The following is a 13498-nucleotide window of genomic DNA, read 5'->3' on the forward strand; positions in this document are numbered from 1 at the left end:
CGGCGGGAACATATGCAGCCAAGCTTGAATTTGTTCCCAAAAGCCATTGCTTAGACGACAACGCAAATGGCGAGGCGGCCGGGAACATCACCATTCACGACGACAGGATGGGGAACACCAGCCGACAGCTTTACAAACGAGACGTTGTGTCCACAACGATGGAAATTGTAGTCTGCATCAAACGGACACAGACTACGATCCCGTCACTTGCTACCATGGGTCAACAGCAAGATTTATGGAATGGCGGTGCAGTGGTCAGCGCCCTGAGATATAAACCGGCTCACGTATTTTTTTTTTACTCTAGACCACGGCTTGCATCAGTGGCGGCCGATATTTGAACAGGTTCTGGATACCCCCTTCATCAACCGGATTTTGGCCTGCATGGTGGATTAAGGTCAAACGACCCCGACGAACAGAAAGGGCGTGGGGAGGTCCTCATCCAGCAGTGGATTGACAGAGGGCTGTGAGTTATTAAAGGGGACGGAAGTAATCACCACGTGGATGAAGGCTTCCATCATCTTACTTGCTGGCATGAGGTCAGCCGCAATATGCAATTTGAAAGTATATGGGACATTGAAACAAATTGGGCATTTAACCTATAATTCTGCGCATATCTTGTGTGAACATAAAGAACAAATTATCTTCTTGGTTCTTTCGGGAAAGTCACGTAGAAGGGAAATAATAAAATAAGAAAAATAAAAGATAATACATGTTTTTAATATTATTTTATTATTTTATATTGTTATATTATTTTATGTTTTATTTTTATTATTGTATTATTTCCCTTCTACGTGACTTTACCGAAAGAACCAAGAAGAGGAGTTTCTGGGACATTGAAACAAATTGGGCATTTAACCTATAGTTCGGTGCATATCTTGTGTGAACACTAAGAGTAAAGCATGTTCAACCAGGAAAGCCTGGCCGAACCTCAAGCCTCATTTTCAGCAGGTTACTTGTTTTTGCAATGTTTGGCCCAGTACCTGTTTCGAGTAAACCCAGAACGCCTGGAGAAAAGCCACAAACACGAGGAAACGAACACTCGAACTCAACACAAATCGGACAACAACCTACTCTCTGGTGCCTTCAACAGACGCACGACCTACTATTCAGGTGTATGTGTCCAGCTATTGCCCGAGAAAGATAAAGTGCTTAGATATAACACTAGCTCACAGACATGGCACACGAATTTTTAACTAGCCCTACTCATCATAACTTGAAATAAGTGCATTAGTGTACGCGCATCCCTTTTGCCAATCCACTGCTGGATGAGGGCCTCCCCACAGAGCGCGAGGTCACGTGGCTTAATTTGAGCGTACTTCACCACGCTGGCGCGTGCGGGTTGGTGAAGGTGGGTAACGTGGATGTGATGCCGTACAAGAGTAAAATTTAATGTCGCTGTTGTGCAACCCTCTGCTGCCTGCCGCGTAGCCCCGATGCGGCCTACGACACCGATTTTATGAGCGGGGGTTGCCCTTTCCAAGCGCTATCCAGGCTCAGGCCTGCTTAGCTTCCGAGATTCCTAGGGAGATAAGGCGCCTTCCAGGTGATGTAGGTCGCAGGCGTAGCACGGTGTTTATGTCGTGCTTGATTTTGATTAAATGAACATGCAATTAATGTAACTTTTTGTACGGATCATAGATTTTAAAAAAGTGCATCTGTAATGGTTCGCGGTGGTGAGAAACGTTTACGTGGTTGGTGGCTAAGACGATTTTCACCGCCCCCTCTATATGGACACAAAGGTGTCTAATTCCACCGTGCCGCGATTTAAATCGTTCACATTTCATGCCCTGCCGCGTTGCACTCCGGTGGTTCTTTTTGTTGTCGAATGTAAATTTGACGATTGAAAGCAGCGCACCGCTGTGCCCGAACAAGCAAAGTTTTCAATCAGCGCACGTTGCCGACTTGGCCGTGGATTAGAAAACATCGACACCGGCAGACGAAACGGAACCACGGCGAGAGATGCGTCCTGTGAATTGCACCGAGAGACGTAAATAGAAACAAGTGGATCAGAGAACAAACACACATCGGAGACAGCATCCTGACTGTTAAGAACATTGAGCCTTGGCAGGACGCATTACGACAAGGGATGGTGACAGAATGGCAGCCAAAGGTTGGCAAACACCTATGATGACCCTGATGACCGTCGTGCGGACAGAGCAGTGAGCTCAGTCGACGCCACCCGACGGCACGAGGGACGACGACGTTCACAGCCGCGACCGCCCTCATCTCAACCCTCCCCCCTGGCCTCACGTTTCCTCGATCTGCGAGTATTCTTCGTTCGAGTCCTCGATGTAGCTGACCGTCGCCGGCACCCGCCCGGATCCGCTACGCTTCCGCCACTGCCGCCTCCCGTCGCCGCCGTCCCTCCGCTCGCCGCCCGGGTCGACGCGGTTGGCGGGGGAGCCGCAGGTCGGGCAGCTCCTGGCCAGCATGGCCCGGATGCGACGGTTGGAGAAGCCGTAGAGGAGCGGGTTGAGGCACGTGTTGGCAAACGCGATGATGGCGACCCAGGTGAAGGCCGGCGTGCTGAGCTTCTCCACGCGGCTGCTCGCAGCCCTGTCCAGGTACATCAGCCACACGGTGACGAACAGGGGCAGCCAGAAGATGAAGAACGACGTCACCAGGAGCATGAGGGAGCGCAGGAGCTTCCGGAGGGACCGGCTCGCTCTGTGCTGCTGCTTCGGCTGGAGACCCAGGTTCAGGCCGTTGTTCCAGGTGCGGTCTCTGCTCTGCCTGACGGTCTGCGGACGGCACACAGCAAACAAACAAACAATGTATGGAGAAGTTCGGTGACAATCAGCCTGAGGCAAGCCTTACGGAGAGATCACAACTCTTTTTATTTTACCAGGTAAGGCCCACTGAGCTATATAGCTCTTTTTAGAAGCAACCTGCCCACGAATCAGTTCACGTGGAAATGTATAGCAGCCAAACACTCCACAAATGCATGTTTCTAAATGTGGAGGGTAAAACCGGAGGAGCCGGGAAAAAAAATCTTACGCCACCATGGAGAGCCATGCAAACTCCAAATGTGCGTGCGTCGTCAGGGTCGGGATCGAACCCACGACCTCCTGCATACCAGGCGAGGAAGCTAACATCTCGCCACCGCAGCCCTGCAATTTCTTTCTCACGCCACTGCTGGCAGATCAGCCTTTATAGAGGCCCCTTCAGGGGCATTTTGGTGTTCTCTTCCATGCTAACCACACACCGTAGAAGAGATGGGAGTCCCCACGTCGTACCCCACCACGCGCCATCGTGCCAATCGACACGACTGCGGTGTACCCTAAATTTTGATTTAAAGCTTTCGTGACTGCAGGGATTCATCTTCTTGGTTCTTTCGGTCAAGTCACGTAGAAGGAAAATAATAAAATAATAAAAATAAAACATAATGAAATCATTCTCACGACGTTTCGGCCACAACGCAAGCAGCCGTCTTCAGGTGGAGAACAGGTCTGTCGAGAAGGCAGAGTCTGAATGGCACCCGTGTACACCGCTGCTGGGTGGACAAAGGTGGGCGGCTGGGATTTCAGTAACTTTGCACCGCTGTTTCAGCTGCCGCTCTCCGGGAGATGTAACCGCCGACGCCTGCATTGTGGGGCGACTGCTGCTCAACGTTACACTACGCGGGGAATGGAACGGGACGCCTCGTGATTTTGACGTGGCTACCAGCTTTGCTGGGATGCCAGGTGTCGTAGGGCTTTAGGATGCAAAGGTGCCCGTGAGATTGCGGGGCAGTGATGGCCTCTTGAATCCATCCGTGCTGAGCTTTGAACATGAAACCCTGTTTGGCAGGGAGGTTTTTATTTTGGTCTGGGTAAACCGGTATGAATAATGAATATCTCATACTGCTGCCTGGGCTCTTTCGGCAGTGCGGCCATTGGCATTTATTTAATTTTCCCTTCGTTCCTGTCAGCCATCCAGGCCCTATTTGGTGTCAAGAGAGTTTCATTTCAATTAGTATATCGTTACTGTTCTAGATTCATGTTGCGACCACTCTCTGTGGCCCTCGGTTCACTTCCCTGAACCTGGAATGGCCGGAAAACCGGAGCGGACGTCTCCCCGGTCTCCGTTCTGCATTCTCCTGCGATGGTACTGCACTCCGCCACTCTGTGGCTGAAGGTTTGCTGCGCACGCTGCAGATAACTAGCTGGGGAGGTTGGAGAGTATTGCACAATGACAGAAATTTAACTTAATACTTAAGACACCGTGGGTGGTAGCCTAAAACACCTTGAGTGAAAATTAACCCCGAATTGACATTGACTGACATCGAAAACCAAGAGACGTGTTCCTGTTTTATGCAACCAGGCACAGGTCTCAACAAGTAAGACTCACAGGTCTCAACGTTTAAGACTGATCAATGTTAGTTATATTTAACAATTAATTAGGGCTTAACTCCAAAGCATATATATGCTTGGTTCTTTCGGTAAAGTCACGTAGAAGGGAAATAATAACATAATTCAAATATATAAAACAAAATATAAAACAATATTTGTATTATTTTATTATTTCCCTTCTACGTGACTTTACCGAAAGAACCAAGAATATGAATCCCTGCAGTCACGAAAGCTTTAAGTAAAATCCAAAGCATATCTCCAGTATAAATTTTCAACTTGAGTGACATTTATCCTTGCGTTTCCCGGCTGCAAGTGCTTTAATGCAGTATCACACAAGTCTATTAACAACAACAACAAGGACGTACCTCTATAATGCGCCAGTGATGTAACAGACATCCCTGAGCGCAGAATTACCAAGTAGGAAATGGACAATTATCGAGGCCGAGTGAGGGCAGATACGACAAAAGAAAGCAAATAAGGCGGTCCGAAGACAACGGTTTGAAAAGTTCAGGTGGTAACGCATGTTGTAAGCCACGATGTCCGACGTTTCGCCCCGCAAACTCAGGAACCGAATTCACCGAACAACTGAGCTAAAGTCACGTAGAAGGGAAATAATAAAATAATAAAATTAAAACATAATAAAATAATTCTCACGACGTTTCGGCCACAACGCAAGCAGCCGTCCTCAGGTGAAGACCAGCTCTGTCGGGGAGACGCTGTTGTCTCCCCGACAGACTTTACCGACAGAACCAAGAAGATGAATCCCTGCAGTCACGAAAGCTATCAATCGAAATTTAACTGAGCTGAACTCGCCGAATTAATTTCCTGCAAAGGAGCTCCCGGCACGCGGGTCGAAACGTCGGACACCGCGCGTGTGCGCGAGACAAAACAGACAAAAAAAACCCCAAACGGCTCCCGGGCTCCGATGCGACGCATCATCTCACCTTGAAGATCCTGCAGTAGTTGACGACCATGAACAACAGGGGCACGAGGAAGGCAAGGATGGAGAGCGGCGCGAACCACGCGTAGGAGACGGACGCGGGCGACACGAACGTGCAGATGTCGACCGTCTGACGAGACACGGGCACGGCGGAGCGTGATGTTACCCACACGCCCTTAGAGGTCACCGTAATGGGGGAGAAAGTGACGATCGGAGTACGCGTTTTTTTTCGTTCGGTTAACTCACCGCCCGCCCTTGTCAAATCCACTGCTGGATGAAGGCCTCTCATGGTCGCCTGTAACAGACTGTAACAGACTGTTGGGGCAAGTGCTGTTAGCGAGCACCTACGACGGCCACAACGGCACACGATGGGGTGGGTTGCCAGCACCACGCCCGGCCGCCTTTCTCTCCCCAGTGGCGATGTTTACGCACCTTGCCAGGTACTCATTTGAGGCTGAGTTGACCTTGGCAAGTGCCAGGACCGGTTTAGATAATCGTGAGCGGGAATCAAACTCGAGAAGCCAGGTGCGTAACGCAGCGCGCTAACCGCCACACTACCGCTCCCCTCCAATGGTCACACACGGGAGACACACACAGAGACACACACAGAGACACACACAGGAGACACACAAACAGAGACACACACAGGAGACACACACAGGAGACACACACAGAGACACACACAGAGAGACACACAGAGAGACACACACACAGAGACACACATAGAGATACACACACAGAGAGACACACAAAGACACACACAGAGAGATACACACAGAGACACACACAGGAAACACACACAGAGACACACACAGAGACACACACACAGAGACACACACAGGAGACACACACAGGAGACACACACAGAGACACACACAGAGAGACACACAGAGAGACACACACACAGAGACACACACATAGAGATACACACACAGAGAGACACACAAAGACACACACAGAGAGATACACACAGAGACACACACAGGAAACACACACAGAGACACACACAGAGACACACACACAGATACACACACAGGAGACACACACAGAGACACGCACAGGAGACACACACATGAGACATACACAGAGACACACACAGGAGACACACAGAGAGACGCACACAGAGAGACACACACACAGACCCACACACACAGAGACACACACAGAGACACACAGAGAGACACACACACAGAGACACACACAGACACACACAGAGACACACACACAGAGACACACACAGAGACACACACAGCCACACAGAGAGACACAGATAGAGACACAGAGAGAGACACACACACAGATACACACACAGGAGACACACACAGAGACACACACAGAGACACACACACACAGAGACACACAGGAGACACACACAGAGACACACACAGAGACACACAGAGACACACACAGGAGACGCACGCACGCACGCCTGAATGTGAAATTGCAGCTGACGCTCTCCATCTCCATGACCCGCACGAACTAAGAAGGTCGGTGGGTCGCAAGACCAACGCGGCCGCGTGGAAGGAATCGCCTACATGGTTCTTGACCTGCACGGCCACCACCTGGAAGTACACGGCCACGGGCACGGCGCCGGCGGCGGACAGCGCGACGATGACCACCGACACGACCACAACGAGCCCCTTGGTGCCGCCGGGGAATCGAACGTCGAGCGCACGGCCGGGCGCCCGGTTCACGCACAGCTGACGGCACACGCTGATGGCAGCGAGCGCGTAGAGCATGGACGAGATGCCCAAGCCCAGCGTGTACATGACCCCCTTGCAGACGGGCACCCCGAAATTCCATGATTCCCTCCAGCGGCCCAGCGTCACGGTGGGCACCGCGGACACGAAGAGGAGGTCGGCGAGTGTCAGGTGCAGCACCAGGCACGCCGTGGGGCTCAATGAGCGCGCGTTCTTGATGAGGACGACGGCCAGGAGGGCGTTGGTGGACACGGCGGTGAGGAAGATGAGAGCCAGCACCAGGGTCTGGGCCACGAGGTGTTCCGTGCGTCTGTGGGTCGACGCCTGCACCACCTCGGTGAAGTAGGAGAAGAGCTGCTGCTGCTGCTGGCTGTCGTTGATGTGCATCTGGACGGACAACGATCGGTCGTCGGGGAAGGCTCGAGACACCACGCTCATCGTGGTGGTTGGTGGTGGTGGTGGTGGTTCCACAACGCGAACACTTCGCCCGAAGGGTCACGGTAAAAGATGCGAGGTTGAAGGTGCAGTCCTCAAATTGCCTGCTCGATGCCACTGCTGGTGGAAAGATCTCGCCAAAAGTTCCCTCTCTGGGACTCAGCAACCCGTATATCGGGAATTTTGTCGTAATCTTCCACACGGGTCAGATGGCCTTCGTAACGATGTCAGACGTGCAGCGGCGACACAGACGGAATCTGCCTGCAATTGTGATGTGCGTCTTCGAGTTGCAGCACGCTGGAATGATGGTGCCCGCGGAGAGGCCGGGCCACCTGGAGAGGCGCTGGGCTTGGGTTGTTGCGCGGCTGGGGTCACCCGGCGTGACGGGTCTGATAAATAATGAATCGACGGTGATGAGCGTTGCTACAACAAAGCATGCACGGCCAAGTGTGTGAGTGTGAGAGGGAGAGCGGCTGAAGATGCTGCTGGTGTGTGTGTGGGGGTGCGTGTGTGTGTGTGGAGGGCTTTTGGGGGGGGGGGGGAGTGGATAGGGCTCTGCGCTATGAGCCCTCGACCCCAGTTCGAATCGCCGTTCGCGGCCAATACCAGCGACGATTTTCCGAACCGGTCCTGGGGCCTCCCCTAGGTCGACTCAGCCTCGAGTGAGTAACTGGTGTGGGTGCGTAAACATCGCCACCGGGGAGACGAAGGCGGCCGGGCGTGGGGCTGGGCCACCCAACTCCTCATGTGCCTTGCTAACAGCACTTGCCTCAATAATTTGTTTAGGCTATAGGGGGGGTCTTTGGCTTTGTGTGTGGTGGCGGGGGAGCGGCAGGGTAGTGGTTAGCGATTAGCCGCTCACGATTAATATGAGTGGCGAACACTTGAACCGTCGACATTCCTCCCCGTAGAACGACTCGGCCTTAAACGAGTGCCCGGTGGTGCGGTGCGTGTATAAATGTATGAGCGCCGGGGAGACAAAGGCGGTCGGGCGCGAAAAAACCCGGCCACACCAAATCCCAATGCGCTCATTTGCTATACAGCCAGATAATACGACAAATCGCTAACCTTAAACACCCAGTCGTTCGTATAAGCTGAAGGCGGTATAGTACTATAGTAATAGAGCAAGTGCAGAATCACTGAACCGGAATTGATAGCTAGAAATCATGGGCCCTTGAAAGTGCGGGGCCCGTAGCTACTACACGTGTAGCTGCTTTTGCTACGAGGATAATCCGGCACTGAGGCCCATACTGGGGGCACATTTGTCTTGGTTTTAAACGTCCCTTTATCCCTTCCCCCAACACGCGCACTGAGGCTGGGGGAAGGTGCTGTTACAATTCAGGCATGCGCGCCGATGACCACAGAAGCATTTGCGAGAGAAGTTCACGTAACATTGCTCTTGACCCATTCCTCACCCATCGTCATCGGTATATTATTTTTTTTCCGGATCGTACGGCGCTCTGGAAATTAAGATGTCCCCAAAAAGGTTTTCCAGGTTAAAGAAAAAAGTAAAAGATATATATTCTAGCACGTTCACACACACCGTAGTATAAGACGCAATCCCAACGTTTTCTTTAAATGAGTAGAGGGAAGGTGCGTTTTCATAGGGCGAATGTGCACCGCAATGTTCGTGTTTATCATTTAACAAAATTATTACCGCACAGCCGTTTGTCAATCCACTGCTGGATGAAGGCCTCTTAGGTGAACTCACAGCCCTTTGTCAATCCACTGCTGGATGAAGGCCTCTGCACGTTGCGTCGCTCGTACGAGTTGTACATACATCACCACGCTGCTCAGTGCGGGTTGATGTTCGTCGTGGCAGGAAATCGGATCCGGCCGCCTTTGTTTCCCCAGTGCTGTTGTTTACACATGACACCAGGTACTCATTTGAGGCTGGGTCGACCTAGAGGAGGGCAGGAACTGTTCAGCAGATGCCACTCGCCACTGAGTGTTGACCGTCAGGCAGCCGCGTTGGTAATGCATTGCCGCCCATCCCTCCCCTTCCCTGCCATCTGCACGAACCCCTTGACTTGAATCAATAGCCCAGAGGAATCCATGGGGTGTCGTTTTCTCCCACTGTGCATGTCGTTTTCTCCCACTGTGCGTGTATGTGTCTGAGTGGAGGGGAGCGGTGGCGCAGTGGATAGCTAAACGGCGCTACAAATCCGGCGAGTTCGATTCCAGGTCCACGGATAATGTCAGTGGCGAGTGAGTGTTGGTGAAACGAGCGCAGCATTTTTTGCGCGGTGGAATGATGACCATAACAGACATGGCTAGGGGGCCCACTGTCTCCACGGACACTCAACTGGTTTCATGAAAGAAAACCATCATTTTTAAAAGGCAGTGTTTTCCTGCTCATACGAGCATGGGCTGATACTGAAATCCCCTTCACAGCCGTGAGGCAGGAGTGGACAATTCACAATCCATGAGAGATGACATTTATTACATATTGTATAGATATAAACACATATAAATGTATGAAGCTGTTTGTTTATGCAATGTCTGAAACTTTGAAATCACCGCCCAACCACCCGATTAAGAAAAATGCTGACATGCTTGCACAGCCTATGCAGGTACCAACATGCAGGCCTGTAATCATAACTTAATATGCCATTACTATGGCACTAATAAAAGGCACTACAAAGAACATCTGCGATCAGTATTGATAGATTTTTGTTTCCCAGTTATAATCTGGCGTGCATGTGTACTTCAAAGGGGGCAATCTTGAAGTGACACATTGATCGCTTAATTGTGCAGGTGGGAAACAAGATACGACTTACATCAAAACTTTAGTGACTGCACTGGCAACAGTGTAGAAGCTTGCTCTAAACATACTTTACCAACGTGGCCAGCTCAAATACTGCACTTATATATATTTTAAAAACACGGGAACTAAATGTATAATTAAATAAATCTTGTACAATTTAAATTGTTTCATATTATTGTCAACAGCAAATTACCAGATCACCTGAAAAATTCCTCAAATCTCAGAAGCTAAAGCAGAGTTGATTATGGATAACATTTTGCATGTGTGAGCACAATGCATGCTGTGCTGTTGGTGATCAAGACGGCAGTCGAGCAAAATGCATTGTTGTATTGTACTCATGTCCTCTGCCTTCACCAACTCATGACCATCGTGAAGTATGATCAAATAACGTCCACGATCCACGCAATACCGGAGGCCCTTGTCCAGCAGTGAATTCACAAAGGGGCTGTAGATGTAGACAACAGAATATGCCAATGTCCAAAGTACGCAATAATTAAACACAAACATATGTAATCTTGATTTGAAGCTTTCGTGACTGCAGGAATCCATACCCTTTGGTTCTTTCAGTAAAATCACGTAGGTAGAAAAAATAATAAATCACGACGTTTCGATCGCAACGCAAGCAATCTGCCCGAGGACGATTGCTTGCGTTGCGATCGAAACGTCGTGATCGATTATTTTTTCTACCGACGTGACTTTACCGAAAGAACCAAAGAGTATACATATTTCATACAGCGCCTCAAGTTTTTATACTTGTGTAGTGACATCAGAGATGCCACTGTATGGTGCCGGCCCGGAAGGACCGTGCCATTCGATGTTGCTACATCGTGGACAGCACCTTGTGGGTGGCTGTGTGTAACAGCAGCCCCAGCAGTGTGTGGTGGGGGCTCCCCCGAGGGGGAGGGGGTGAGTGTCAGCCCAGGGGCAAGGTTGCCCCGGGCCGTGGCACTCGGTTGACCCCGTAGACACGTGATCCGGAATGTCCACACAGGAGGCCCAGGTCGGGGTACTGGTGGGTGATTACATGTCCGGGGAGAGCTCTTGAGAAGGTTCGAGAGGGAATGAGAATGTTCGGGAAGGTGGGCGAGGCCGAGGGCAGAGCGGCCCCGAACAGAGAGGGATATAAGGCGGGTCCCTGAGAGGGACCAGGGTCGATGCATTCTACAAGTTGGAAGCTCAACATCTACAAGCTGGAAGCTCAACATCTACAAGCTGGAAGCTCAACATCTACAAGCTGGAAGCTCAACGTCTACAAGCTGGAAGCTCCACGTCTACAAGTTGGAAGCTCAACATCTACACGCTAGAAGCTCAACACCTACAAGCTGGAAGCTCAACATCTACAAGCTGGAAGCTCAACATCTACAAGCTGGAAGCTCAACATCAACAAGCTGGAAGCTCAACATCTACAAGCTGGAAGCTCCACGTCTACAAGCTGGAAGCTCAACATCTACAAGCTGGAAGCTCCACGTCTACAAGTTGGAAGCTCAACACCTACAAGCTGGAAGCTCAACATCTACAAGCTGGAAGCTCAACATCTACAAGCTGGAAGCTCCACGTCTACAAGCTGGAAGCACAACATCTACAAGCTGGAAGCTCAACATCTACAAGCTGGAAGCTCCACGTCTACAAGTTGAAAGCTCAACATCTACAAGCTGGAAGCTCAACACCTACAAGCTGGAAGCTCAACATCTACAAGCTGGAAGCTCAACATCTACAAGCTGGAAGCTCAACGTCTACAAGCTGGAAGCTCTACACCTACAAGCTGGAAGCTCAACATCTACAAGCTGGAAGCTCAACGTCTACAAGCTGGAAGCTCTACACCTACAAGCTGGAAGCTCAACATCTACAAGCTGGAAGCTCAGCATCTACAAGCGGGAAGCTCGACGTCTCAAGCTGAAGCTCAACATCTACAAGCTGGAAGCTCAACACCTACAAGCTGGAAGCTCAACATCTACAAGCTGGAATCTCAACACCTACAAGCTGGAAGCTCAACATCTACAAGCTGGAAGCTCAACACCTACAAGCTGGAAGCTCAACATCTACAAGCTGGAAGCTCAACATCTACAAGCTGGAAGCTCAACGTCTACAAGCTGGAAGCTCTACACCTACAAGCTGGAAGCTCAACACCTACAAGCTGGAAGCTCAACATCTACAAGCTGGAAGCTCAACATCTACAAGCTGGAAGCTCAACGTCTACAAGCTGGAAGCTCAACACCTACAAGCTGGAAGCTCAACATCTACAAGCTGGAAGCTCAGCATCTACAAGCGGGAAGCTCGACGTCTCAAGCTGAAGCTCAACATCTACAAGCTGGAAGCTCAACACCTACAAGCTGGAAGCTCAACATCTACAAGCTGGAAGCTCAACACCTACAAGCTGGAAGCTCAACATCTACAAGCTGGAAGCTCAACACCTACAAGCTGGAAGCTCAACATCTACAAGCTGGAAGCTCAACATCTACAAGCTGGAAGCTCAACATCTACAAGCTGGAAGCTCAACATCTACACGCTGGAAGCTCAACACCTACAAGCTGGAAGCTCAACACCTACAAGCTGGAAGCTCAACGTCTACAAGCTGGAAGCTCAACGTCTACAAGCTGGAAGCTCAACACCTACAAGCTGGAAGCTCAACATCTACAAGCCGGAAGCTCAACATCTACAAGCCGGAAGCTCAACACCTACAAGCCGGAAGCTCAACGTCTACAAGCTGGAAGCTCCACGTCTACAAGCTGGAAGCTCTACACCTACAAGCTGGAAGCTCAAAATCTACAAGCTGGAAGCTCCACGTCTACAAGCTGGAAGCTCAACATCTACAAGCTGGAAGCTCAACATCTACAAGCTGGAAGCTCCACGTCTACACGCTGGAAGCTCAACACCTACAAGCTGGAAGCTCAACATCTACAAGCTGGAAGCTCCACGTCTACAAGCTGGAAGCTCAACATCTACAAGCTGGAAGCTCAACATCTACAAGCTGGAAGCTCCACGTCTACACGCTGGAAGCTCAACACCTACAAGCTGGAAGCTCAACATCTACAAGCTGGAAGCTCCACGTCTACAAGCTGGAAGCTCAACACCTACAAGCTGGAAGCTCCACGTCTACACGCTGGAAGCTCAACACCTACAAGCTGGAAGCTCAACATCTACAAGCTGGAAGCTCAACATCTACAAGCTGGAAGCTCCACGTCTACAAGCTGGAAGCTCAACACCTACAAGCTGGAAGCTCCACGTCTACACGCTGGAAGCTCAACACCTACAAGCTGGAAGCTCAACATCTACAAGCTGGAAGCTCAACACCTACAAGCTGGAAGCTCCACGTCTACAAGCTGGA

The 13498-nt window shown here is 50.6% G+C and overlaps 1 protein-coding gene across 1 annotated transcript; it reads right to left on the bottom strand.

Moving 5' to 3' along the window:
• Positions 1–788: 788 nt before the first annotated feature.
• On the bottom strand, positions 789–5618 carry LOC144717636 (free fatty acid receptor 4-like). Its single transcript, XM_078593150.1, has 2 exons — positions 5276–5618; positions 789–2741 (listed from the first exon to the last, which is right to left on the bottom strand). The coding sequence occupies exons 1-2, from the start codon at positions 5558–5560 to the stop codon at positions 2247–2249; spliced, it is 780 nt and encodes a 259-aa protein (XP_078449276.1). The 5' UTR covers positions 5561–5618; the 3' UTR covers positions 789–2246.
• Positions 5619–13498: the final 7880 nt, after the last annotated feature.

The sequence above is a fragment of the Lampetra planeri genome, chromosome 4 (assembly GCF_965212315.1).
Source record: "Lampetra planeri chromosome 4, kcLamPlan1.2.h2, whole genome shotgun sequence".
NCBI classification, from domain to species: domain Eukaryota; kingdom Metazoa; phylum Chordata; class Hyperoartia; order Petromyzontiformes; family Petromyzontidae; genus Lampetra; species Lampetra planeri.